The sequence below is a fragment of the Polyodon spathula genome, chromosome 4 (assembly GCF_017654505.1).
Source record: "Polyodon spathula isolate WHYD16114869_AA chromosome 4, ASM1765450v1, whole genome shotgun sequence".
NCBI classification, from domain to species: Eukaryota; Metazoa; Chordata; class Actinopteri; order Acipenseriformes; family Polyodontidae; genus Polyodon; species Polyodon spathula.
Genome location: NC_054537.1, coordinates 3,428,396 through 3,455,252, shown reverse-complemented (window position 1 = coordinate 3,455,252; position 26,857 = coordinate 3,428,396). Strand labels below are relative to the sequence as shown.

Sequence of the window (26,857 nt, the reverse complement as noted above, 5' to 3'; positions counted from 1 at the left end):
TAAGCAGCAATATAGTTTTTGTAGTGAGGTGACCAGAACTGAACACAATATTCAAGGTGACGTCTTACTAGTGCATTGTACAGTTTTAACATTACTTCCCTTGATTTAAATTCAACACTTTTCACAATATATCCGAGCATCTTGTTGGCCTTTTTATAGCTTCCCCACATTGTCTGTAGATGAAGACATTTCTGAGTCAACAAAAACTCCTTGGTCTTTTTCATAGATTCTGTCTTCAATTTCAGCATCTCCCATATGATATTTATAATGCACATTTTTATTGCCTGTGTGATACCTTACACTTTTCTCTATTAAATGTCATTTGCCATGTGTGTGCCCAGTTCTGAGTGCTGTCCTAGATAATTTTCAATGACCTTTGTTGCTGCAATTTTTTGTGTTGTCTGCAAATTTAACAAGTTTGCTTACTATACCAGAGTCTAAGTCATTAATGTAGTCTAGAAATAGCAGAGGACCTAATACTGATCTCTGTGGTACTCCACTGGTTACCTTGCTCCATTTTGACGTTTCTCCTGTAATCGGTACTTTCTGTTTTCTACATGTTAACCACTCCCTAATCCATAGAAGAGATGGGTGTTGGAAGAGACCTTTGGAAATAACATGTTACCTTACAATACCATATACCATACAATACCATTCTGATTCTAGCACTCACCCACCCCCCCTCCCCCCAATCTATCGGAGTTCTCAAAGTGATCATGTGCAACCCTGTCATAATTCTAAATGTATATATTAGTAATTAAACAAATTAAGAAATCTCACAGTCGTCATCATCATATATAGTTACACAATGAACACAAACCTGGTCTAAACGATGAATCCACCAAATTGCTACCCCCTGTAATGATGTAGTAGTACTGAGCAAGAGTGTCTGTAACAGAAACTGCTGGATTATATTCTGTGCTATGCTTACATTGTCTCAGGCATTAGAAAGGTAATCATTTTGGGTGTAAAACAACTGACAGCTGATATGAATGATTGTGATTTTGATTTGATTTATTTACACTTGCTGTCAAATGTTAACCTTATTTTGCTCTTGGTAGATTGTATCATTCTGCCAAAGAGCGTAAAGAATATTTTTTTATTGATATTACAAATATCTTTCAGTATTGATTTATATCTCGTATTGATCAAAAGACAGCATCTTCTAGCCTGTTTTTTTATTTCCTCTTGGAGAATCTGTATACAATTTGCAGTTTTATTCAAATTTGGATTTAAGTGCAAATGAAGAAGCAGACAACGATTTTAGCTTTAAGTGTAATTTGTAATCTCCATGTAGATAGGTACATTATGTAAATCATTCCAGAGGGATTGGTTGGAGATCTAGGCTCTCCTTCGGTGCCACAAACTGTTTCGGATTCAAATGATCGAGTGACAGTTTTTAATTTCTCAAGTCAAGGTGCTGTTCTGCATTATGAAGTCCCCCCAAAAAGATTGTACCAAAATCATCTGCCATCAGGGGTTTAGTGTGAAGCAAACTATATCAAACATTAGTGGATTGATTTCCATTTTGCAGATGATCTACTGAACAAAGCTTAGGCCATGAAAAATAAGTCTAATTTCTCATCAACTACCACATGTATCATTTTATTGCTTCATTGTTTTATTTTTATTTATTATGTGTTATATAACCAGCCGTGAGCATGTATTTATTTCAGTATACTTTTGCATTGTGTGTGATTTCATGATCTTACAACACAAATGCAGAGCAATAGTAACCAGTCATAGGCATTAGTGCGTTATACAGCAGAATGTTGAAAACTCTAAAACAATGTTCAGTCTGAAACTTTACTGTTTGATAAACTATACTGGTGATATTGATATGCCGTGCAAGTAAAGCATAAGCCCTGCAGCGTTTCAAGTTCTGTACATTATAAGGTGTTTGGTCTGCTAATTGTGCTCTTAAAATGAACCTGAACAATCCTGACATCTCCCCCAATAGCAACTGTTCTATATGAACACGCATGGTCTGTACTTATAAGTGATATTGCAAATTGTAGCTAAAGTGTTTTTTCTTTTCTGAACAGATCATTGGCTGCTGTGTGTCTATCCTTGTGTTGAGTTCTGCATTGCCAGTTATGTCAAGAACCTTGGGTAAGTGCTTGCATAAGCCCATTAAAATAGAGTTGATTATTGGTGGAAAATTACTGTAATTTACAATAAGAGTCATGACAATGAAAATTAAACCTCCATAGCTGGTTTATAAAAACATTAAATGCTGTACTCTTTAGTGAACTCAACAGATTTTGTATTATTGCCATATATTTTGCTGTTTCAACATTTCACGTTTGTAATTGCAAAGACGCAGGAGTGCTACAGGTGTTCGTCTAGCTATTCCAGTACCATCGTCTTGAGAAGCAGTAGCTCAGCAGCATTATTCATATTGCATCTCAAGACCTGCTTACTGCTGCTGGAGAACTGTAGTGCCTGCAGTGATCTGACTCACTTTGCGGACAGGAGGCAAGACTACCACAGAGTTTAATTTGTAGACTTGCTCCATAGTGGAGTCAACTCCAGCCAGAGCAAGCACCCACAAACTCCCAGTCCCTAGTCTATATATATATATATATATATATATATATATATATGAAATGTATCATTTTTACAAATTTCTCAAAAACAAATACATTATAGGAAATATTGTTCAGCATTTTCTTTTTTGCAAGATTCCAAAAATGATCATTCAAAAGTATTCATACCCTTTGATGCTATGATAGTATTGACTGCAAGGTGGTAGAAATTGCAATTTGATAATGCAGAACCCAATTCTAGAAAAGTATTGAAAATACTGGATTGTAGGTTAACATTCTTAAAAGGGTTAGGTATAAGATGATTGCTGTCATTATCAATAAGTCAGTATGGGACAAAGTAAAGAGCTATCTGAAGACCTTAGGCACAAAATTATTTATTGTCATAAAGCTGGAGAATGAAGATTTCCAAGCATTTGAGTATCCAGCTATTGTTTCTATTATCAAGAAGTGCTCCATCGGTCTGGAAGAAAGAAGGTTCTTTCATGAAGAACAAATAGAAGAATTGTGAGGAAGGTTAGTAACAATCTGATATTGACTGCCAAAGATATTCAAAGTGAAATGGCTGCAAGGGGGACAGGGGTTTCCATTTCAACCATAGGTTGAGTATTGCATGGTGAAGATCTCAATGATTACAGGCCAATGAAAAAGCCACTTTTAGGAAAACATCACAAGAACAATCGCTTAAAGTTTGCAGAACAGCATTTGAATGATGGATATGAGTTCTGGTCAAAGGTTTTGTGGAGTGATGAAACAAATATCAAGCCAATTGGTCACGCTGATAGTCGTTACGTTTGGAGAAAGTCTGGTGAGGCGTACAAAGAAAATAACACCATGCCTACTATCAAGAATGGTGGTGGTAATATCCTTCTGTGGGGCTGTTTTTCCTCTAATGGCACAGAAAATTTACTTCCAATACATGGTAAAATGGATTCCATCGCATTCCAAAAGATACTGGCCAATCATCTGAAACCCTCCTCTACAAAACTCGCTTTAAAGTGCAACTGGACGTTCCAACACAACAACGATCCAAAGAACACAGCAAAATCTACTAAAGAATGACTAAAAAATAATAAAACCAAGGTTCTGGAATGGCCTAGTCAAAATCCTGATCTAAATCTTTGAGTTGAAGAAGGCTGTGCACAAGGGAAGTCCTCAGAATTTGAATAAACTGGAACACTTTTGCATTAAAGAATGGTAAACAATTGCTGAAGAATCATGCCAGAAGGTCTTTGACAAATATCCTAATTGTTTAAAAGAGGTTATTGTTGCTAAAGGTGCCTCAACTAGCTATTGATCTAATTTTCCTTGTTAGGGTATGAATACTTTTGAATTACCATTTTTTCTGTGTCTTGTTCAAGTTTGATTTTGGTAAATCACTTAAACTATATATATATATAGTTTATATATATAAAAAATATAAAAAATATGGTGCTACAGCGATTGGAAGCATTTCAATTATTTTACCAATGAATATACCTAATGTAAAATATCTACAGCAATTCTGGTATGCTGTACAGACACAGATGCGTATTTGAGTGCACAGCATGTGTTGGAAATTACTTTTCATACAATTTTACGGGAGGAGCGCATCGTATTAGTGTACTTTCTATAAGAAAAGCAGACAAAATTGGTTGCAAAGGCACACCACTGTTTTACATCAACAAACTAAATTCCTCAATAGTTTACCATAGAGATTGAATGAGGGGAAAAAAGATGGAACAATTAAAATGAAGCTAACAGATGCACGGACACAGCTGTCCAAACAGGATTAATGGTGGGTATTAGAGTACAGAGGGTCATGTGGTGCTTCACAAAATATCAACATGCATTGCTTTACAGGCTATTCCAAGTGGCATTCAATGGATGAAAATAAATACATGTGTTAAACAGATTCATTGAGTCTGTGTGATGGGAAAGGTAAACTGGTCAAAGCTACTGTTATTCTCATTTGCACATGGAATGAAGCAGTGGTGCACAGATTTCACAATGGGAAATAATCCAGCCAACAATCCAGCAACAACAAAGATGTAGTGTCTGCAAATGCATCAGTTTGCATCGTAGGAGACTTCATTTCTGTACCCTGTGACACTGACATTGAAGAAGTAGTCTTTGTTGTTGTTAGATAACCTGGAGAGACTACAGTGAAGCTGATAATCACAGTGGATCAGCAGTGCTCACAGTTACAATATGAAAGACTACACTGAAGCTGATCACCACAGTGGATCAGCAGTGCTCACAGTTACAATATGAGAGACTACACTGAAGCTGATCACCACAGTGGATCAGCAGTGCTCACAGGTACAATATGAGAGACTTCAGAGAAGCTGATAATCACAGTGGATCAGCAGTGCTCACAGTTACAATATGAGAGACTACACTGAAGCTGATCACCACAGTGGATCAGCAGTGCTCACAGGTATAATATGAGAGACTACACTGAAGCTGATCACCACAGTGGATCAGCAGTGCTCACAGTTACAATATGAGAGACTACACTGAAGCTGATCACCACAGTGGATCAGCAGTGCTCACAGTTACAATATGAGAGACTACACTGAAGCTGATCACCATAGTGGACACAGAGAACATTTTCGAGGTAGAAAAAGTTTCTGTACAGAGGTGAAGGGAAAGGAACCTTGTGGGATCATCTCCTCTTTCTTTCTTGCTTTCTGAGTGCAAGCTGCAGCCCTACACAGAGATGTAACTTTTGCTTGTATGTTTAAAAGCAATGTGTTACTTGCAGTGATTTGTGGATTGTGGGATCGCTGGTGCAAAGCAAGGGGGATTCTAAAACAGCCTCCTATAGATGTTTCAGATTGCATATGGCTTAATCCGATACACTCTCCATTTTCATACGTGTATTTCAGACCTTTCAGGTACTATTATTAGGCGATTGTGAGGACCCTCATGCATTGGTTACCTTTAAGTGCAGACAAGCTAAACCACATGGGGTGAGAGAGTATGCCGTCTAGAGCAGGGAAAGATTAAGATAATGTTGCAGTTCAAAAAATAATCTGAGGGGAGCATCAAATCAGACCACCCTGTGAAAGTTTAAAAATGTAATGATTTTCCTTCTACTCCTGTAGGGTACATGAAACATCTCGTCCACGACCACATGTTTGGGCACATCTTTCATCAGAGTCTGACCTGCGTGTTCCAATCTATGCATTAAAAAAAAAAAAAAAAAAAACAACAGGGATTTCTTCAGGAACTTAAAATGCCTTTTTATTTAATATTCATCTTTTTTCTTTTTCGTCTTAAGTCTATCAGTTAATCTACAATACAGATGCCAACACCTGGTGGATTTAGTTAAATCTTTTGAACAAAAAGTAGCATCAATTATCATATCAATGCCAGCATCTGGTCATCTTCTATAAATCTGTTAAGAAAACCAACAGCAGTCATTGTGTTAATGCCAAGACCCTTTCAGACTGGTTTGGAATGCAGACAAACTCAGGGAGCCTTTCAAGTTGCATCATCACTGCAGCGGCAGAACAACAATGTACACAACACTGCACTTCCTTCCACAGTTATTTGTTGTTTTGTACTGCCACAAAGCTTATTTTTTGCAAACATTTCTTTTGAATGAAATCCTGAACAGTATGGAGATGAATTACCTAACAAGCTGATGCAGTGTGTAGGCCCTGGCTTTGCTTTTTTATTGTATTTTATTATTGTTTTTGTTGGAATAGTGCACTCTGGGGGCTTGGCAGTCGGATGTTCAGCTTCTCGTCTTTTTTTTCTGTAGTTTGAAGTTTGACGCCTGTCTGCATGTTGTTTGTAAATGCACACGATTTAGAGAGACCTGTGCCAGGCTGCAATCTATGGTTGATGGAGTCCCAATTCAAATGGGGCCGTTTCCAGGGCTGCTGCCAGCAGATATGAACAGTTCTGATTTGAGCTTGATGCCACTTGGTTTGGATTCAAAGCCCTTCTAATGCATTAAAGTACCACAGGCTCATTACTATAGATGTGCAGACGAGCATATTGTTTTGGTTAAAATGTTTGGCTATTTAAGTCACTATACAAAGTGGAAGGGATTTAAACCAGTATCTGATAGCAGTTGACAGCATGTGCTAAATGAATACAAGTAGTCCTCTTGTACAAGGGCTCTTATTATAAAACCCAGCTCTTAATTGGTTCTAGTTGTCACCAGAAAACTAGGCTGTCTCTCAAGATAATGTAATAGTTTAAACATTTAATTGTTAAACTATAACTTTTTCTTAAACGTTTAATATATGTTTAATTAGTTTAAACTAGAGTGAAAAACAAATACATAAATATGTCTCATATATATCCATAAAAGGTGATGTAAATGCTATTTTGCATCCTGTTCAGTGACAGGGAAGAGAACTCTGGTTGATTGCATCAGCATGGGTGAGAAGGAGAATCAGCTGCTAGCTAACATGGAGCGTTCAAAACAGAGCTACCTGTGGAGTCATTTAGAAAAAGTTAAAGAAATGTGTGTTAAATGTAAATTATGTAATGCAGAGATTACTTATTCAGACATAACTGGAACAAATGCTAAATCATTTAGAACTTAAGCACCCATGTGTTTCAACGAGAAATAAAGATGACAGTAAGCATACAATGCTGACAACATTTGTTTTTGAAAATTATGTAGATGAGAAATTAACTGAGCTTTTGTGCATTATGATAACTGAAGACATGCTGCCAGTAGGTTTTGTTGAAGATGCATGATTTCTCAAATGAATGGCTTTTGTGGAGCCGAAAGCCTGTGTGCTTTTGAGGCAAATTATAAGTGCACGGTCCACAGTGCCCTCAGAACGTTGTTTTTCCGCTGCTGGACTTGCAGTCAGTTGCAGTGGACTCACAAATATGTACAGCAATTCTGGTATGCTGTACAGACACAGATGCATATTTGAGTGCACAGCATGTGTTGGAAATTACTTTTCATACAATTTTATGGGAGGAGCGCATCGTATTAGTGTACTTTCTATAAGAAAAGCAGACAAAATTGGTGGCAAAGGCACACCACTGTTTTACATCAACAAACTAAATTCCTCAATAGTTTACCATAGAGATTGAATGAGGGAAAAAAGATGGAACAATTAAAATGAAGCTAACAGATGCACGGACACAGCTGTCCAAACAGGATTAATGGTGGGTATCGTTCAACTGAATTTTCTTAAACTAAAACAACTGAAGTTGCATGCCAATTAAAACTATTGAAGCTACTGTAAACTGAGATTCAGATTGCACTGGCGTTTCCTTTTTTTCAAGTTGAAATGAGATTGCTCATTTCAGATTGCTTTTTGTTCTGGAGCTTTGATTGCACTGCAGTTGTTTACTGTTCTTAGTAGCTTCAGCACTGGATAAGTGGTTCTTGGTAAGTACAATAACATAACCAACATATTGATTGTGCACGGAATAGAGGTATATGCCAGTGTCACTTTGTTATTGTTTAAACGTTAAACAACCGCAGTAACAAGAGTATAATTGAATACCTAATTAAACAATATTTATACCCCTAATGTAGGCAGAATACTAAACACATCTGAACTCAAAGGGATTATATGGTGTTGTTGCTATTACAGAAAAACACTTTAAAATGACGTGTTTAATAGTCTTTACTGCCTGTAATATTTCTGTTTAGTTAGAACAGCTTAGCTGGAAAGCTCTCCGTTCCTAGTAGTTCATTATTCTCATCCTACAGATGAGGTGAGGTTTATAATTGCATGTGTTGCATATACCTCAAGTATATAAGTGGAAGGCATTGCTGTAATAAGTAAAAGCATGTAAAGCCATACAGTAGCACAACACTGCAAATTGATGCCAGACTAGACTCTAGCATAACCCAGCATAAATAAGTACAGCACAACAGGGTGTTGATAGCTCAGCAGACAGCGTATTATCCTCCAAGACAGATGGTTCTAAATTGAGGATCTACTCAGTCTAGCAAAACCCCAGCATGATGTTTGGAAGTTGCAGTATTAAAAGAGCTCTCCTTCTGATAAAATAGAAAAGAGATATCCTCTTTTCATCCGTGGGTTTCAATGATCCTGTTGTTTTTTTTGGGTGTATGGAACCCTTGCTCTAGGATCTATTTGGTATGAAAATGATATCACGCTCGAAGGACTGCCGCATGCCTCACATTATAAACCTAACAGGTCATTATCTACCAGTGAACACCCACTAGTGTGAACAAAAAGTCTCATTACTGTGTATTAAACAAGCAGTGCATTAAATCAATCCATTTTGAAAACATTTTGGGCAACAAGCCCTCCAAGTGGAATTGTATCCGAGAAAAGAAAACTTTGCATAGTCTCAACATTCTGTTTAAAAATAAAAAAAAATAATTATATATATGATATATATATCTATATATAATATATATAATATATATATATATATATATTATAACATTTCAGTTGAAACAAAAGAACTGCTGTAAATACAGGGGGGTTATGTACTATGTAAGAAATCTTAAGAAATACTGCACTGTTACAGACCTAGAAAATACATGTTTGTGATTGCCTAGATTGCTTAAAGCCCCTGTCTGTTTTTACTTCAAACCCAAAACATCCCTCCACACCTGCAATTGACGTTTCAACTCTTGCTGTAGAAAAACATGCCTGTAAGGGAAATATCCTTGGGAAGATGATGGGCAAAATAAGTATGGCAGTGGGATTTACAAATCCTTGAATTAGTGTGACTGCAGTACACATCATCTCCAGTGCTGAGCTAGAAAATCGCCAGGTCATGGCTGTATGAGAGCATTGCTCCCTGGAGGTAACAATAGTCTTCCCAGGGGGCATTTCATTTTCTACAGTGCATAGTTAATATATGAATCGGTCAAGAAAATAAGTCAGGCAAGGTTGGATAGTAAATGCAACTTTATATACTGTGTTTAATTATAGCCAGTACAGTATATACAAATAAATATTGACTTATGTATTTTGAGTAAATATAGCTGATACAGCATAGGTAAATAAATAAATAACAGAAAATGTTTTGAAGTTCACACTGTATAGTTAACAAAGTTTTTCTCTATCTTGTTTGCCGTCTGCTGCATAATCCAGTTTATATCCTGCATATTTGTTTTCGTCAAGCTTAATATTTGATTTTCAGAAAGAAAGTCCATGTTTGGATCATCTTTTTTTTGTAGTATGTTTTGAAATTCATTTTCTGTTAACTCATGGAATCGGTGTTCAGCCATTTTCTCTTGTGAAGAGTGCAGGGGAGAAAGGCGTTAAGATCTCAGTATGCACTCTTTCAGCAAGGATTTCTTCAATCAACCAACTTAATCACATTAGTGTTTCAGGGGCTCTGTTATAAATCGTGGAAGAATATTTAGTTAAAACCCTTTTTTTTAAACTTTACAATTGTGTTAAAGGGGCTAACTTTTCCAAACTATTGCAATAATATGGTTTATAATAGGTTTAAAGACCTCTGTGTCGGTTTCTAACTGGGAGATAATGACCTAAGGGTTGTTGACAGCCCAACCACGCCCTTAGGCATTTTCTGCCAGTTAGAGACCTCCTTGTCAGTCATTAAAGCATAAATAATGCCCAGCAGAGTGTCTTTACACCAGAGCTGGGAAGCTACAGTAGACTATACCAGCCATCATTATGTTTAGTTATAATGCATTTCATTTCTCCCTGGTGTGTCCAGTACAGAGATTGTTGATTGAAACCATGTTGAAACGATTTCACCAGCAATCCTCCCTGATCATTAAAAGCTTTAAAAAAGACTCTGGTTCTGAGTTCAGTCCAAGTTATACGGGGCTACTGCATTAACCCTTTCAGTCATAAATTATCTTTGCAGAGCTGAAGAATAAACATGAGAGCAGGAAATGTTTGTATTTTTTATTATATTTTTTTTACCAACAGTATATGTTAACACACGGCGCTAAGATTAGATGGGACCTTGAGGTCCCGCCAGTATTGAAAGAGTTAATGGTGATGCGTTTCTGCATATTATAAAGTCATAAAAAGGAGGCAGTGAGAGAATCCCATTGTGAGCAACAAGATTGTGCTTGCTTATTGTTTGAGTTTGAAATATGTAAATGGAAAGTTGACCCAGGTGTATTTAAAGGAGGCTTGTGGTGTGTTAGGTGTGGTTAGTAAATGTTCCCAGTTTGCACAAGTGCTCTTCTATGATATCTGGTTTCTCTGTTTTATGAGACAGCACGATTAAGCGAACAGAAGTACAGGCATGCACAATGAAGGCCCCAGCTGAAGTCTGTTGTGGTATTATTCCAGTGACCTTTGTAAGTAATGAGTTATTAAACGGTAGTCAACACTTTTTTTATCATGAATAAAGGTCAGGGTTAATTTGCTCTTCCCACACATATTTGGAGAAGGTAGGCAACTCCCATGTGACTTTTTCCCTTCATTTTTGTACATTTATCAAGTTGCTCTTTTTGTATAACAGACCACAGCATTTTTTGTCATTCTTTTCTTGTTAATTCATCAAAGGTAGTTGCTTAGTTTTTTTTATGCTTGTCCACACTGGTGAATGAAATGACAAGCCCAATGGGGGCATTTTATCTTCTTTTCTTTCTAAAGAGGATATAGACGGAAGCTGTTCCTTAATTGGCACATTCAACATGCTTGGGGATAACCATGTCAGTCCACTCATAATCTGGTAAATATTTAGATGTAGCTTGCCCTTCTGCGCCCCTGCAATCGGAGATATAGTGGTGGACATTAAAATACTGTATGCCACACATTGTTATAAAATGCTTTAGCACAACTTAATGTACAAGTTATGTAAGGAGATGCCTGCTTGTTAACGATACTGACTTCTCTAATCTTGTATTAACATCTGTGTTACTAACATACTTGTTACTTTAGGACTTTCTTTCCATTAATACTCTTTGTCCAGGTATCCAAGTAGGATGGTACAGCTTGCTGACGACTCTGCGTGCTCTTACTGTGCATGCTTTCTGTAACGAGCACCCAGCCACACACACACACACACACATGTGACACCCGCTCACCTATCTATATGTGTAGGTCGATCTGTAGTATATAGTGGATGTGTGCAGTCAATATGCCTGGCTCCTGTATGGTATAAGATGCTTTTTCTTGCAAATTATTTGTATTAATTGTGTTTGTGAATTGTGGTTTAGACAATTGTTTTAATGTCCGTCCTACACCTGTGAGTTATGAGAGGAATTTCAAATAAGATTTATAGATTTATGGCCTAATGAGAGTCGATGCTTCATCAAGGTTACTGATGCAGCTGTAACAAACACCTTGAAACTGTCGTGCTACACCCTGTTTGATACATGTGCTGTCTCGGCTTATGTTTTCCAGGTATAACAAGGTTTGATCTCCTGGGTGACTTTGGGAGATTCAATTGGTTGGGAAATTTCTACATCGTCTTGTCTTACAACATTCTGTTTGCTGTTGTGACGACACTGTGTCTGGTCAGAAAGTTTACCTCAGCTGTGCGGGAAGAGCTTCTGAAGGCATTAGGTAAAGCTCTGTGGTACAGCTTGCTCTATTTAATCACATTAACACAAAGATTTGGCTGGAGTCACAGAATAGTAAAATCCAGCTCCAACCGATTTTGCTTTTTGCTTATATTAATATAAAGCTGCTGAAATGCTATGATAAAGTTATGCCAGCTAGAAAAGTTAAAAACAGATATATATTTTCAGGGATCCTGATATTTAATGAGCAAGCAGTCAGAGTGAAGTTATCCAGAACAAAACTCCCCATCCCCAGTTTTACTGCTTTCATAGAAAAAGGAGAACATTTCGGGAGACCACTCGACTTTTGAGATGTCTTGCTCATTCAGATATTTAGAGAGGAGACGATGATCTATTCAGAGATACCAGGGTATATTACTATACATATGTAACAACTCTCTTGCAAAATCATGTATGAGAAGTATAACACTCACTTAAATAAACTGAACAGACAAAAGCGTAGCTTTAACCAGGGTGTATATTCACTGTCTTGAACTCATGATTCGATCCAAGCTTTTTAAAACACACTTGACTAACTCTGAAAACTATTGTGGGATAAATCAATGTGCTCTCTCGAATCTGCTCTCTCGAATGCTGTGAAATCACACCAGGCAGAAAGGTGTAGAATGTTAATTCCTGCCAGACCTGAACTATGTGAACTGACTCAATTGAGTTTGAAGTAATATTCTTCTGTCATAGATGTGACAGCAAAAAAACTTTTAAAGCTTGTTCTAACAAGTCCTGGTAGTCGGATGCAAGGAGACCTATATATTTAATTTACTTTAAAGGCCAAAGCGTTTTAACCCTACAAGGGTTAAAGTCATGTTTAATACCATTGAGTGTTTTTTTTTTTTTTCTTTCTTTACCCAGGTCTAGATAAATTACACCTATCAAATAACACAAGGGAACCGGAAAAGCATTCTGCAAACGGGCATCAGAAATCACTGTGAAAATACGACCAGTAAATAACCAACAAGGCCTGAATGTGAGAAGGGAAAGCTTCCATCTCATGACATTACATAGATTTTTTTATTCCCCCCACAAGTACAATTGTGTCTAGGAAACCTGAGCCTGTTCAGTAAGTATATTGCCAGTAGTAGTGAGCAGATTCCTCCCTGATTCCAGAGGGCCACTAATCCTGTAGAAAGTGGCTCAATTGACAGATCCACACCCACTGCAAGATATGAGTCTGTGCAGTCTGCAGGATCTGCACGAGCCCTGGGGACGGGGGCAATGGATTGCAACCCCAGCAGATAACCTACATCTTTTTTTCCCTATTAGATCATAGGCTTTTTTTAACAAACAAGATGGGGGACTTCTTCAGATAATCTTCTTGAAATTTATTCATCAACAGATATTGGAGGTTGCCAAAGACAATCGTTAATCAATTTTCAGTGGCAGCTTGACACTTTTTTTTTTTTTTTTTTTTTTTTTAGGTCAATTTGCATTTGTTTTACACTGAGATGAAAATACATGTTGAAGAAAAGGGGGGGGGGGGGGGGATACCAAAATTATATATATATATATATATATATATATATATATATATATATATATATATATATATATATATATAGTATGTGTGTGTATATATATATATATATATATATATATATATATATATATATATATATATATATATATATATATAATGTGTATGTTTAAAACACAGCTGTATATTTCAAGCTCTGCAGAACTGTCTCTATATAAGTTGGCAATGAGGTTGATGCTATGCTAATGTCGGTTTATTCTATAATCACATGCTGCAGATTGTAACCCTTCACTTATAAAGGAGAGCACACAGGAGCTGGGTGGCTCAGCAGATCGATATTCAGGTTTAAAGCCTTTAGTTGAGTTCACCAAAGCTTGGTAGTGAATGAAGTCCACTACTGTCTGATGACTGCTGGATATCTGTGAAGTGAGTTTTTGTGGTTTCAGCCTAGCTTTTAGTGGACAGCTGTCCACATCACAAACCCACTGTTGTATTGGTTCTGGAAAATGAAAAGGCTGTCCAGAGAAGCCAGTGATTGGATGAGCTTGGTGACCAGAGCATCCTGTCCCCTCCAGAGCTGTCTCCTCAGGAAAGAGGTTGCAGCTTCCAGCCCCTTTCATGGGCACTATATTGATTATGGAAAATGAAATGAGTCTAGTCAGAAAATAATTAAAATAGTAATAATAAAAAAGTAATTTGGAAGAATTTGTCTCTTTTTAAAATTTTATTTCTAACAGAACAACTTTTCCGTAGTAAAAATGCAGCTACATAATGCACGTTGAAATTGGTATTTCAAATGTATTTTACATTCTTAGGGATCTGCAGAAGTTAATGCAATTCAACTCGCAATTAACCGATTCAGACCAATTTGATTAAAATAAATAGCTAAAACACACACTATAGTCTGAAGATGGGCGCAGGCAGTGTAGAAAATGCTGGTAAAAAAGACCTAACAGATTTAACTGAAAGGTGAACATAGATCACTCCACCATCTTTTTAACAAAGCACAACTAACACTGCAGCTAGATATTTTTAAGCCATGCTTGGCCAGTTTTAGTTTTGTTTTTTTCTGCTCGGGCAATGAAAGTACAGAAAGTCCTGATCACAGTTCACAGCAGAGCTCTTGCTGTAGGCAACATTGCAGACAGCACCTACTCTGTGGGATCGAATGAGAAACAGGATTTTATAGAACATTGATGGCTTTGCTCCTGCACTGGGCTGGCCTGGGGCTGTGTGGAGCTATTCTGGGCAGAGCCTTGATCCACACAACCTGAGTGCTGATTGTGGTTGCAGAGTACATTATAGGGACACTGCAATGCTGGATAAGTCAGGCGACTTGACAATTCACATTGAAAATACATATATACATTTTTTAAAAGTATAAGGTCATGAAAGGTTAGTCCTTTTTAATATTTTAGATGTGTTATGTTACAAAACAGCACTACTTAATGGTATTTTCTTTTTAACTTCCTCTATCTCAGAAGCACCACTGTGACTGACTAAGAGCTGTAATCAGTATGTTGTAAGTTTTTTACACCAGTTTGTAATATGCAGAAATTTAAAAGTCAGCACTTTATAATGAAAAAAGGGATCTACAAAACGCTGGATAAAATAGTCCAAATACACACTTTAGAGGGGGTATTAGCATTGTTGTATTGAATAGTTTATATGCACACCCTATAGATGTGACTGATTGCCTTAATACAGTACACAAGAATTACATTTTGAACAAACACAATTGTACTGTTATATATCTCATCGCTGGTACATTTCTAATGTACTGGTTCCTGCTCTGAGCAATATTAATATTACATTAGAACTAAGCAGTATTATTTTTTTGGATTAACAGTTACATATATAGTTGGTGAATTGCTTTTTTATTGATCAGATTTTGAGTTGTAAAGGATGGGTTTATATTCTGTTGGTGCACTTTAGCTTGTTGTGGCATGATATAGTACAGTAAAGATCTTCTGCGGCCAGTGGGTTCAACAACGCTAGTGTGTGACAACATGCGTTTGAAAATCCTGATTGCTAGTCGTGGTGAAACCAGGGGTTTGGTGTTTCACACATTCAATAGTTGCATTTATTATACGATTTCATGAAGATTATTCATATCCTCATCAGAAGTTGTTCGAACGGATTATAGATTAAGCTAGGGACCTCAGACTAAGCGAGGGACCTCTGGATTAACTGTCCAGGTAACATCATTTCACGTTTAAATGTGTAAATAACAGTATGCTTTGCTAGTGTGTTTATCTGTACACTGTGATTCAGTTTGTTTGTTTTTTTCCTACCTTGATTGTCTGTATTTTGTTATCAGTGTCTACCGATTTGGTTGATTACATGTTTTTTTTCACAGTTATGGCAGTAGATTGCTGTTCTTTTTGAGTTTCAAATCAGACACCTCAATATGTCTTATGAAGAGGACATCGCCAACATCTTAGTTTGTTGTAAGGTTTTTCCTTTGTGTGTGTTTAATGACAGATTCACTGAACGCTTCTAGTTACTATTCATCAGCAATTTACAGTAGTTGATTAATACCCTCATATGAAAAAAAAGATGTCTTAAAACAGATTCAGCTGGCTTTGCCTAAAAAAGGTGGGTTGGGGGGGGGTCATGCGTTTTGCATACTATCTCACAGTTCTTATTTCAATGTTCATTTAAAAGTGGCATTTCGGTAGTCATTGTTTGACACAATTCAACAGCTGGAATTCAGGTAATTTAGCTTTACAGCACTCATGGATCTGTCGATAAGGACACACGCCATGTTGTTTTCATTTGAATGGCAATACAAGGGACAAGCCCCTGCTCTACATACAAAGCCAGCTTTCCTTACAGAAGCTAGTAGAAGTTAGACATGCAGTCCTGTACATGACCAAGCTTTATATACACTTCAGACTGTGTGCATTGAATTGGAATGTGAATTGTACAGTAAAATGAAGGCTCTATGACTAGTTTTTTACTCAGATACTTTAATTCTTACAAGGAACACATTTTTTGAGAAACAGCTTTACCATTCTAAAATTGGGGAGGGAGGGTAGTAAACCCCAAATAATGAAGTACTTTAGAGCACACATTTAAACATGTATCATTCACTGGTCCTTATTTCAGGGATTCACAATATGTATAGCGTATTGTTGTACACCTGTACATGATGTATGTATAATATTTACTATTCTGCGTTTTGAATATGTTCACCATTTAGTTTTTAGCAGTAGAAGAATGATTTAGTGTCATGCTCTGTACACTTTTATATTTGTAAAAAACATTTCCAGCAGTGCAGGTTGTGGATGCAAATAACTTTGACTTCTAAAAATGCCAAACAACAAACCTCATGGTTCAGTTATGTGGCTGAACAATACTGTGACAAAGTAGCACTGACCAAAACAGATACATTCCATTGCCTACGCTAGTTACATAGAAGTGAAACCACACTTTACTGTAGGAGGAACCCAGGATCTCAACTGACCAGACACAATATTTGTTGAATGCAGAGTTCACACTTTTTTGCCACCCAAACGTATTCTTTTTATTTTATTTTATAGTTACTAGAAGTTATTCATTTTTTTGTACATCATGACTCAGTGTTGTCTCAACCATAATACATTGAATTTGCCTTTGTTGAAAACATCCACAGTGAACATTGTTAGTACTTGTTGTGTGTCACTCTTGCAAAATGAGCACTTTAGTTACAACACTGGCTTTTTTATTTTTTTACAGATTGAATAACTAATGACCCTAAACCAAAGGGAACATAAATTCACAGCGTATTACTTTTTATGTTTTTTGTCATTTTAAAGTAGCATGCTTTCTATTTTTTTTCACTTTAGAGTAAGCAAATAAGTTGAACATAAAATGTAATAAATCTGTTTTCTATTCACGCTTGCAGTGGATGCACAGGGAGTGTTTTGAGCTCATGAAAAGTTTTGGTTGCCTTACAGTATTTTACAGTTTAATACCCGAGGTCGAGGGAACAGCCTGTTAGTTATGCCGCTGTTGATGTTTCTGCATGTCACTTGTAAATGTGAATGTGTTTTTTTATACTCTTGTTTGTAGAACAGTTGTGTAAAAATGTTGCAAAAATTGTATGAATTTACATTGTGTACTTTTTCAGTTTACAATACATTTGATGAATGGTGAATGTTGTGTTCTTTTGATTATACCAAGTATGCTAAAAGATACCTAGAACATGGATACTAGATGATCTGTCAGATAATCCATTCATGGGGCATGTGGGTTGTTTACAGCCATCTTCATAAGGGAAATAAACACTATATAGATCACAGAACATGGATTACTAAAATCACACTTTTTTATTTGCCTTAAATCTTGTATTTGAGCTTTCTTTAATTAGCAATGTGTCGATTTAAGTGCCCCTTACTCCTCCCAACACACACAAACACAAATGTATGAGATTTACAGATCAGTAAACACTGAATGAGTGTTTGCAGTATCCCTGCAATCCTGTGCATGGAGACAGCTGTGGTAACCTCAAGGGGCTGGCATCTCACAAAGTCACAGTGACTGAAAGGAAAAGCTGTTACCAATTGCAAGAATGTGTCTGTTAGAATAATCTGTTAAGTGCCAGTGATCATATCAGTTGAGAGGAATATGCTAACAAAGCGGTCACCCCTATAGCCACAACAGCCTCGAGGCCTACTTTACAAAACAGAGTGAAAGTTATTGTTAGACTGGCTGTGTACACTATGTGCAACTGGAGACATCGCCTGGAATTCCTTAATAACTAACCAGTGATCAAACCAAAGGAGTGTTATTTTTACAATCAATTTGAAGGTGTATTATATGATCTCCCTTAAAAAAAAAAAAAAAAAAAAAAAAAAAAAGATGCCTCTAACAATGTTAATGTAACTGTTGGGCAATTATTGCACACCCAGCTACATATTGTGTGTTTGCTTTAGGAATACCTTGTTTATAAAGCAGTAGTTCCTACTTTCAGAGAATCCTTTTCTGGTACGAAGACCTGCATAAAGGGCAGATATGCCTCTCGTCTACACAGAAGTCTTCAAAGGCCTTTAGACAGTTGTGGTGGAAAATGTGTGAGCAAGATAAAAGCACAGTCTGTCGCAAAGAAAGGTGTGTATCATTATCACCAGATGTAGTTGGGTGTAAGATGCTGCTGATGTGACACAGTGGGGTAATACAAATCGGGCAATCACTGGTCTCCCGCAATACAGCCTGAAACAAAAAAGAACATGACATAAAAGTATTGTATTGTGCATTTAAAAATAGACATACACCCATGTCCTTAAAGCTTTGCATACAATGTTGTCCATAGTTTTTTAACCCTTTCAGGTTTAAAATAAACTCCTTTTGCATGAGAACAGGATACTTTTTTTTTTTTTTTAACATATTTATACAGCACCTCAGATTGGGACCTAGGAATCCCATGAGGTTCCAGTGTGATTTCCGGCTGCATATGTTAACACACGGCGCTAAGATAAGACAGGACTGAAAGGGTTAAAGCAAATCTGTTCACCCTTTTGTATAAATAATACAATTCCAAATTAAAAACAGTAACACACCTTTAGCTGTATTTCCTCCCATGTTTCCTCAGAGATTTCCGACCCACACTCTTTCTCAAACTGGTGCAAAACACCTTTACTTGATGCCACAGAGTCGTCTATTTCAGAGAAGAACTCATCAATGTTGGTATCACACGACTTTAAAAAGCTATCGTTCATTTCCTGAAGCTGAAATGGTAAAACAAAATAGCATACCACCGTAAGAAACAGTATATTAGACAGCATAATGTTATTGGCTTCCATTGTGTATTATTCCTTTAACTTTCTGTAAAAACATTTTAACAAAGAAAGGCTGAACAACATGAACACCTGTGTAAAGAACACAAAGTAATGAATGATCTACAAGCGTTTACTGCAAGCTGTTTGATTTTAAATGTTTTCTTTTAAATGCAGTCTTTGTTTATGCAATTGCTTGTGGCCAGATAGTGTGCCCAGTTTGAAATACACCCCAACTAAAGAAACAACATTAGCCATGTTAACAAACAGGAACCACCTATTGAGGAATGAGCCGACACATCAGACAAGCGTTTACAATCAACTCAGTTTTATCTCTAGTTACACAACTGACAATAATTAAAAAACAAATTAAAAAAGCAATACGATCACCTATGGTAAAGTTGTCCAAACAAAAGTTTCCAGGTGAACTTTGTCCAGCATGGTGAGGGAAGGGGAGAGTTTTTCAAGTGATCCATCTTAATGTCAGCAAATTGCCTACTAATGTGTTGACTTATGGTAAGGCCTCAAGAGTAAAATGAAAAGGCTGGAATTCACAGCATATCAGTGCATCGACTGATAAGCTTGTACTTGTTTAATATCCTCCAAAACCTGCTCCTTGGTGCCACTGCAAGTTAGCAACAGAATGTTTGCCATCTCTGTGTGATAAAGGAAGTCCGCCAACTAAGCAAACCTCAAGACCATTATTTTGTTTGCCGAGATCTAAATTAAAATTGCTGGAGAAGTCATGTGAGAAAAGCCACAGTCAGCCGCATCATTCTTACAAATGACTCCAACTGCCTCCTCAAAGAACTGTCAATACAGCAAACGCAGCTGAGGATATTGTGATGTGTCTGAATAGATTTAATTGCTGCAATAAATGACTGAACTACAATTATGTGACATGTGCAAGCAAAGTTTATAGATAAAGATCAAAGACGTGTTCCACTGGGCTGTAGGTGACACTTTGGTTATATGTTATTAGCATAACGCTTCAAATGACATTGTGGACCCCTTTGATCTGAATTGAGGAACCCAAATAGATTAATGGGAAATACTACTGTATCACCACCAATACAGAAAAACATAGTCCAGCACCATCCAAACCATTTAATCTTTTCCCAATAAAGGATTTAGTTCAGTTAAAGAAAGGTCAGCAATTCCTCTGCGGTCTCGCTGTGCTGGTAATAAAGGACGTGTGAACATCAAATAAGTTCAAATATGTTGTGCTGATGCAGTGGCAGAACTCTTTCTAAGAACTCAAAGCAAAGCCCTAGCCCAGAGTACAGTAGAGGACTCAACAGAGGTCCTGTCCACGCCATGGATATTAACTCCAAGGCCATGGGACAGTTTAGACAAAGAGCAAGAGTACTTACCGGCTAATTTCAATACAACCCCCCATAAAAAAAAAAGAAACCTAAGTGGATGAATAATGTATAAATATCTTCAAATCAAGTTCTGACTACTGACACTCATTCTTTAAATCTTTAGGTGGTTATGATTGTGAACATGGTAAGAAAAAATGAATGCAAGGGACAGTTACTTAATTCATATCCGGCAGACTAAAATACATGTTTCAATGACAGCTGTCAGTAAGTCAGTGCTGTGAAGTACTCAAGGTTGAAAGTGGCTTCTGGCTGCCAGACAAATTGCTCCAAACCAGGGTAACTGAGGGAAGGATTATTTCTTACAGTGCTATTTGAAACTGAGGTGTATTTAACAGTAATGGATCATTTGGTCTAAAATTGAGGACAGATATTTAAAAATCAGTAAGTTACTTAAAGGGAATTTCACAGTGAATCCGTACTAATGGTTGCTTTAGACGTAACATTATTCTCACATTAACCAAGCTGTTGTAAAGAGTAGCCAGCTGCAGCCATGTAAACAGCTTCACAAGAATCCTGTATTCGGTAGCAATCTCATATTCCATTTCAGACAAGCGTTAGCCTCACTCACTATGCATTATAAATTGGTATCTCTTTAAAATTATTCTAAAATCATAATCTGTGTACTGTAACTGTACTGAATTCTGAGTCTGAATTGATAACATCTCACCATGAAGGGCATTCCATCACTAACAGCAATTTGTGATCTCTGCATGAGGTTACTATCATACATTCTGAAGTGTTTATCTGATATGTGCCTCTAATAAAATGATAAATGCATGCAATGTAATTTGAAAGCTGCTTTCTCTTTAAGGTAATGGCAATGCTTTCTCCCATTTTTCAGAGAGATCCCTTTAGTTATGAGAAGCAGTGAAAAGCCCCACAGTGAGAAACCAATCTATATCCAACTAACATCAAAATGAAACACTACTTGTATGTTCTCTCAATACAGTTTTTAAGAGCCAATATTTCCTCTAGTTTTAGTAACTGTTGTATTTATTTAATGATTCTGATAGCATGAATATTTGTTTTGATAATCATCGTACAGGAGATTACATGCTACAGTATTGAATTTTATGCATAAAATGTGTCTTACTTTTTGTTCAAAGAAGTTTCTTCTTAATTTTGTATCTTTCGGTGGTACTGTTTTTCTCAAGTGTGAATACCATTTACGTACAATATATGCACGCCAGCATGCTTGAATTCTAAGAAAACAAAGAAAATAGGTCTGTACAAATACAGGCATTTCTTTTAAGATTGGCATTGTCATCGAGTGTAATGTAAGGCCTTACCTAGTTGCACACTTGGTTTTGTACAGCCGCGCCCCATCATGTATGTCTCTCGTCTCATACAGCTCTTTCCGACACAGGGGGCATGTCTTCTTCCCTGAAAACCTCTCAAATGCCTGTAAACAAACCTGACACACACATTTCAACCTCTCTAGTTATTTCTGCTGATTACTTGCATTTGCTCATTCGTACATGTCTTGTCACAATGATGTCTCCAGCACAGGATTAGTCTTTGTTAACATTTTGGTACCAGTACCGATTTTTAGAACATAAAAATGTTTTCAAGTGAGAGGTGCCATTCGGCCTATCAGTGCTAATCTGATTCCGGTAGCTGGTTGAAATCAAAACTTTGTCAAGTTGGGTCTTGAATGATCCCAGGATTTTGTATTTTTTGTATTTGTTATGTTCATCAACAAGCATTCATGTTCATGGCAATAACATATCCAGACACCCAACCTACAATTTTACTGTGTGCTTCAAAGCCAGTCACCATTACGTTTGTTTGTACTTGTAAACCCTTCTAAAAGTTCACCACAGTATTTTTGCAGTTTTACCATGCTTTTCATATGGTTATATTATGCATTTACCATAGCCTTCCCCGGATTGCCATGTTTATTACTATGCTTTGTCGTACCTTGTTATTTGCAATAATAACCTATGCTTTACCATGCATTCACTGTGGTTTATTAGACTTTGATATGCTTTTACTATGGGAAACTTTTATAAGGGAAATGATTTGCTATGCAAAAAAGTCACCTCTTTCCAATAGTTACCGTGGATGAGCACCTTAGAATTGGAGAAGTCCATCCTATTCAGTTATCTTTACTTCAATCCTTCCCCATTTACTAAGGGTGCAGTTGGCAAGCAGGTAAGGTACAAGGTGTGAACCGCAATAACGTGGCCCATACCAGCCGGCTTGCACCATTGTACTGAAAATGTGTTGGTAATGTTAAACCAGCTTGCTGGAGGTGACTTTGGTAATGTTAAACCAGCTTGCTGGAGGTGACTTTGGTAATGATAAACCAGCTTGCTGGAGCTGACTTTGGTAATGTTAAACCAGCTTGCTGGAGCTGACTTTGGTAATGTTAAACCAGCTTGCTGGAGCTGACTTTGGTAATGTTAAACCAGCTTGCTGGAGCTGACTTTGGTAATGTTAAACCAGCTTGCTGGAGCTGACTTTGGCATAAGTAGTTGCTAAGGTAACTTAGCTTAGGATGATAAGGCCTGTGCATAAATGTATGGTAAACAATTAACCACAGTACCCTTGTAAAATAGTCGGTAGTGGTTGGTTGTACTTGAATGGTGTAACAGCTGAGTAACTAATTTCTACTGACAATTAGCAAGATAACAAAAGCAAACTATAGTCATGTATGTTCTGAGCTTACTATAGTATAGTATACTATAGTATAGTATAAATACCAGGCATAGAGGCGGCAGACATAAAAAAGCTTTTAATACCTCCAGGATCATCTGGACCATCGCTGTATCAGTCTGAGGCTGTCCCTCCAGGCGCTCAGGTAATCCGATCAATTGCCTAGCTCTCTTAATACTAGTGGCACGTATTGTATAATCTGAAACATGGTCTGGTCTCATCCTTATAGCATAACATCTTTACCTTAATTCTAGACTAGGTAGTTGATACAGTAACAAGTAAAATACGCTCAAGGATGTCATGATAAAATTAAATTGTAACAAAATAAATAAAAAATAAAAACTTACTCTGTAAAAAACATGTGAACAGGACAGCAATACCTATAGAAAACAAATAGCATTTTTAATTTGCAGTAATATCTTACATGACTAACTATGATCTTGTTCTACCTGTGAATATGTATTTTGCAAGCTGATGGTATTGTGCAGCTAGTGTCAAAACTATAAAGACTGCATTGATTTCTGATCCTCCACATACTGCATCATCTCAAGACACCCTGCCGTGCACAATCTGTATCTAGAAACTAGACAAATTATTATTCTGAAATGAATTTCTGTCTAAGTGCAGGATCCAAATTGTGATGTGAAAAGTACACAAAGGTCATGAATACCTGCTGCTGAAGCCCAAATTCTTCTTTGCAAATCACACAAGGCTGTGACGACTCTCCTTGCTGCACAGACCTCTCCTTTACTTTAACCCAATCATTTGCAGTGGGAGGCATCGCAGGAGCCTCAACCAGACCCATTTTCTGAGCTGAAACACATGCAGAAAAGAAGACGTTTTACTTTTTGTGGTGCTGCGGCAAAGTGGTTTGCAGTGCACAGATGTAGAGGTGATGCAGTGCTCAGTAAAAAGAGACACAAGACAGGTCACGGTGAAAAGCAGCTCTTTTATTTGGCTGGGTTGCATGCTCGCAACTCTTAAATAATAATAACTGGCTGTACACGCCAATGTGTATCACTCAGTTAAACCATGGGGTTCAGTCTCGAAAGACACTAAACAAGACACAATGCGGTCACAAGTGCAGAGTGAGTGCTCTTGGTGACAGTGGTGATGTACAGGTTTACACGTGCACAACGGTGAAGCGGAGTCTGGGTTTAATTGCTGGCTGTTTAGCCTTCTATAATGACAAATATAGCAGTTAAATAGACAGGCAAAGCAACACACAAAAAACTCACGGTTTCTTTTTTCCCAACTAGCCGTAATCCTGATTGAATGGCATGCCTCTGAAGTATGCTATGATAGCCATGCTGCTGGAGCTTGCCATGGACTTGGTAAAGATCACCAACTCTGTCACCAGCAAAGCAACCCCAGACCATGACACTGCCACCTCCATGCTTGACAGTGAGTGTATTTTGCCATTTTCTGCTCCCTTACATTCAGGAATGACAAACTTGTGCCCCCATGCTACCTATATTTATAGTAATGATGGACCCTCACCTATTAACAATAATTGGTGACAAAAGGTTCATTAGGTAACATGCTAGTTAACTCAGAGAACATCTAACAAAGACACTTTTATACTTAGGCCAGTGTTCTAACACTGTGTTATACACATTTCAGACTTTTAACTGACTTGGGCTTCAGACTGAAATTCCCTTGCTTTGGGTGACCATTTCATTGAAATTGACAAGATTTACATTTTCATTTAAAAATTTAATTTTTGAATGCAATTCACTTATGATTATCAGCTTATATAAGTACACGTATCATATAATGAAATATTAAGTGTTTATAGACAAGTTTATACAGTTAAAAGCATAGATAATCATGAAAAACCTGGTTTCAAGCAGGTGTACTCAAACTTTTGACTGGTACTGTGTATATATATATATATATATATATATATATATATATATATATATATATATATATATATATATATATATTTAAATTATGTCTGAATCCTACAATTCTAAGTGATGCTAAACTTTTGGCCATAACTGTACATTTCATCTATCACCTCATTTGTTCAAAACTACCCTTTATTCCCAATCCAATTAGTTAACCTTGGAAATACATGCTTGTAATTGTTATTTGGCATCATACACTGTTCTCTTATTTCTTTCTTCCATATGACAGAAAAATCAGTCATGCTGTAACATAATTGTGAAGGTCTCTTGGCTCAGGAACTATCAAGTAACACAAAGTGTGAAGGATGTTCAGCACTGAAATCCAATGCAGTCATTGTAGAGTGTGGAATGCTGCTTACCTAATGTCATTGCTGGAGGACTAGGATCAAGCACATACTCCTTCTCCTCTCTTCCACTGCACCTCTTCTTCAGGAGCAATCTGTTTTATAAGCCAGTGTCCACCAATGGGTGTATTGCACTTTTATCAACAGATTTACAGTTGTGCATTCGGTTCCTGTGTCCTTTCTTTAGAGGAGCAGAAAGTGAGAGATTCTGGATTTGTAGACTCCTTGAGATGTGATCTTGCAATGCAACAGCAGTAAGAGCTAAACTATTATATTTGGAGTGTGCTCCCTAAGAGAAAAAAAGAAATGTACAGTACAAGTAGGGTTGCCACCTGTAGTGTTTATGTCTGGTTTTATAGAACACGGAATATCAGACACGCATTACCCGTTAACACTCGGTGCTAACGTCACTGAAGGGCCACCACTGGCTTTGAGACAGTGGTGCAAATTTGTGACAGACTGCTGTGCCTTTAATTAGCAATTGCTGTTGCTAAAACAACAAAACAGCTGGACAGATTGACATCACACGATGAGCAGCTCAATTTCAGCTTTCTATAGGTACACAATTTAATATATCTTGCTATACAATTATTTTCAGCACATTACTGTAAAGATAGATGTTGCTAGGAGCCGAACAGAGAAGGAGGTAGTGCCTGCGTTGTGATAGGGGTGCCAACTGTCCGGTTTTGGACGGGACATCCAATTTTAAAGGAATCTGGTCACTGTTCTGGGGGGGTGGGGTCTGGTTTAGAAAGAATGTAAAGTACAAGTTATTTGTTGTCAATTTTCATATACATGTACTGCATGGTCTATTCTCAGTACAGATAGTTTTAGCAAATATAAGCATACTATGTTGAAGTATGCTATAGATATATATATATATATATATATATATATATATATATATATATATATATATATATATATATATAATATATATATGCTATATATAGACAGTACCTTTTGCATTGCAGGTTTTGAATTTGGCACCATCCTTGATTCTGAATGATTAGGATTAAGATCCATTCTGGCAATACGTAACAGCAAAAGTGGTTCTTGTCCTAAAAACAAAAGTGCACATTAGACAGAATACTACTTTATTACAAAGCTTTTTTGTAAATTACATTTGTAGTTAAAGTGAGAGTAGCTAACAAAAACACATATGTGCCAGGCACATCCATTCACTGTGTAAAATGTGTAGTTGTAAAAGAATCTTATGTTTCAGCTATCATATATTTTCATTCTAAAACATGTTATCTGGTAAATATTTGTTATTCGCCTGTGGTGTGTGTGTGCATGCGTATATATATAAGGC

General features: G+C 37.0%; 2 protein-coding genes across 3 annotated transcripts in view; one reads left to right on the top strand and one right to left on the bottom strand.

Annotated features, from left to right (window-relative positions):
* Positions 1 to 13,466, top strand: part of LOC121314063 (limb region 1 protein homolog) — a 64,012-nt gene extending 50,546 nt beyond the window's left edge. For both annotated transcript variants that reach the window (XM_041246878.1, XM_041246879.1), the window contains 3 exons: positions 2,046 to 2,112; positions 11,834 to 11,995; positions 12,862 to 13,466. In XM_041246878.1, the coding sequence (XP_041102812.1) occupies positions 2,046 to 2,112; positions 11,834 to 11,995; positions 12,862 to 12,941 (309 nt within the window). In that variant the 3' untranslated portion in view covers positions 12,942 to 13,466. The remainder of the gene's footprint in view (positions 1 to 2,045; positions 2,113 to 11,833; positions 11,996 to 12,861) is intronic.
* Positions 13,467 to 15,229: 1,763 nt separating this feature from the next.
* Positions 15,230 to 26,277, bottom strand: LOC121314062 (RING finger protein 32-like). The gene is made up of 7 exons (XM_041246877.1): positions 25,558 to 26,277; positions 23,956 to 24,098; positions 23,633 to 23,665; positions 21,917 to 22,041; positions 21,721 to 21,829; positions 19,027 to 19,194; positions 15,230 to 18,679 (listed from the first exon to the last, which is right to left on the bottom strand). The coding sequence occupies exons 1-7, from the start codon at positions 25,565 to 25,567 to the stop codon at positions 18,437 to 18,439; spliced, it is 831 nt and encodes a 276-aa protein (XP_041102811.1). The 5' UTR covers positions 25,568 to 26,277; the 3' UTR covers positions 15,230 to 18,436.
* Positions 26,278 to 26,857: the final 580 nt, after the last annotated feature.

Coding starts and splice junctions, on each gene's coding strand:
- LOC121314062 (XM_041246877.1), bottom strand. Junction 23,666..23,955: donor AATTTGGGCTTCAGCAGCAG/GTATTCATGACC, acceptor TGTTTTCTATAG/GTATTGCTGTCCTGTTCACA. Junction 19,195..21,720: donor GAAACTTCTTTGAACAAAAA/GTAAGACACATT, acceptor TTACCATTTCAG/CTTCAGGAAATGAACGATAG.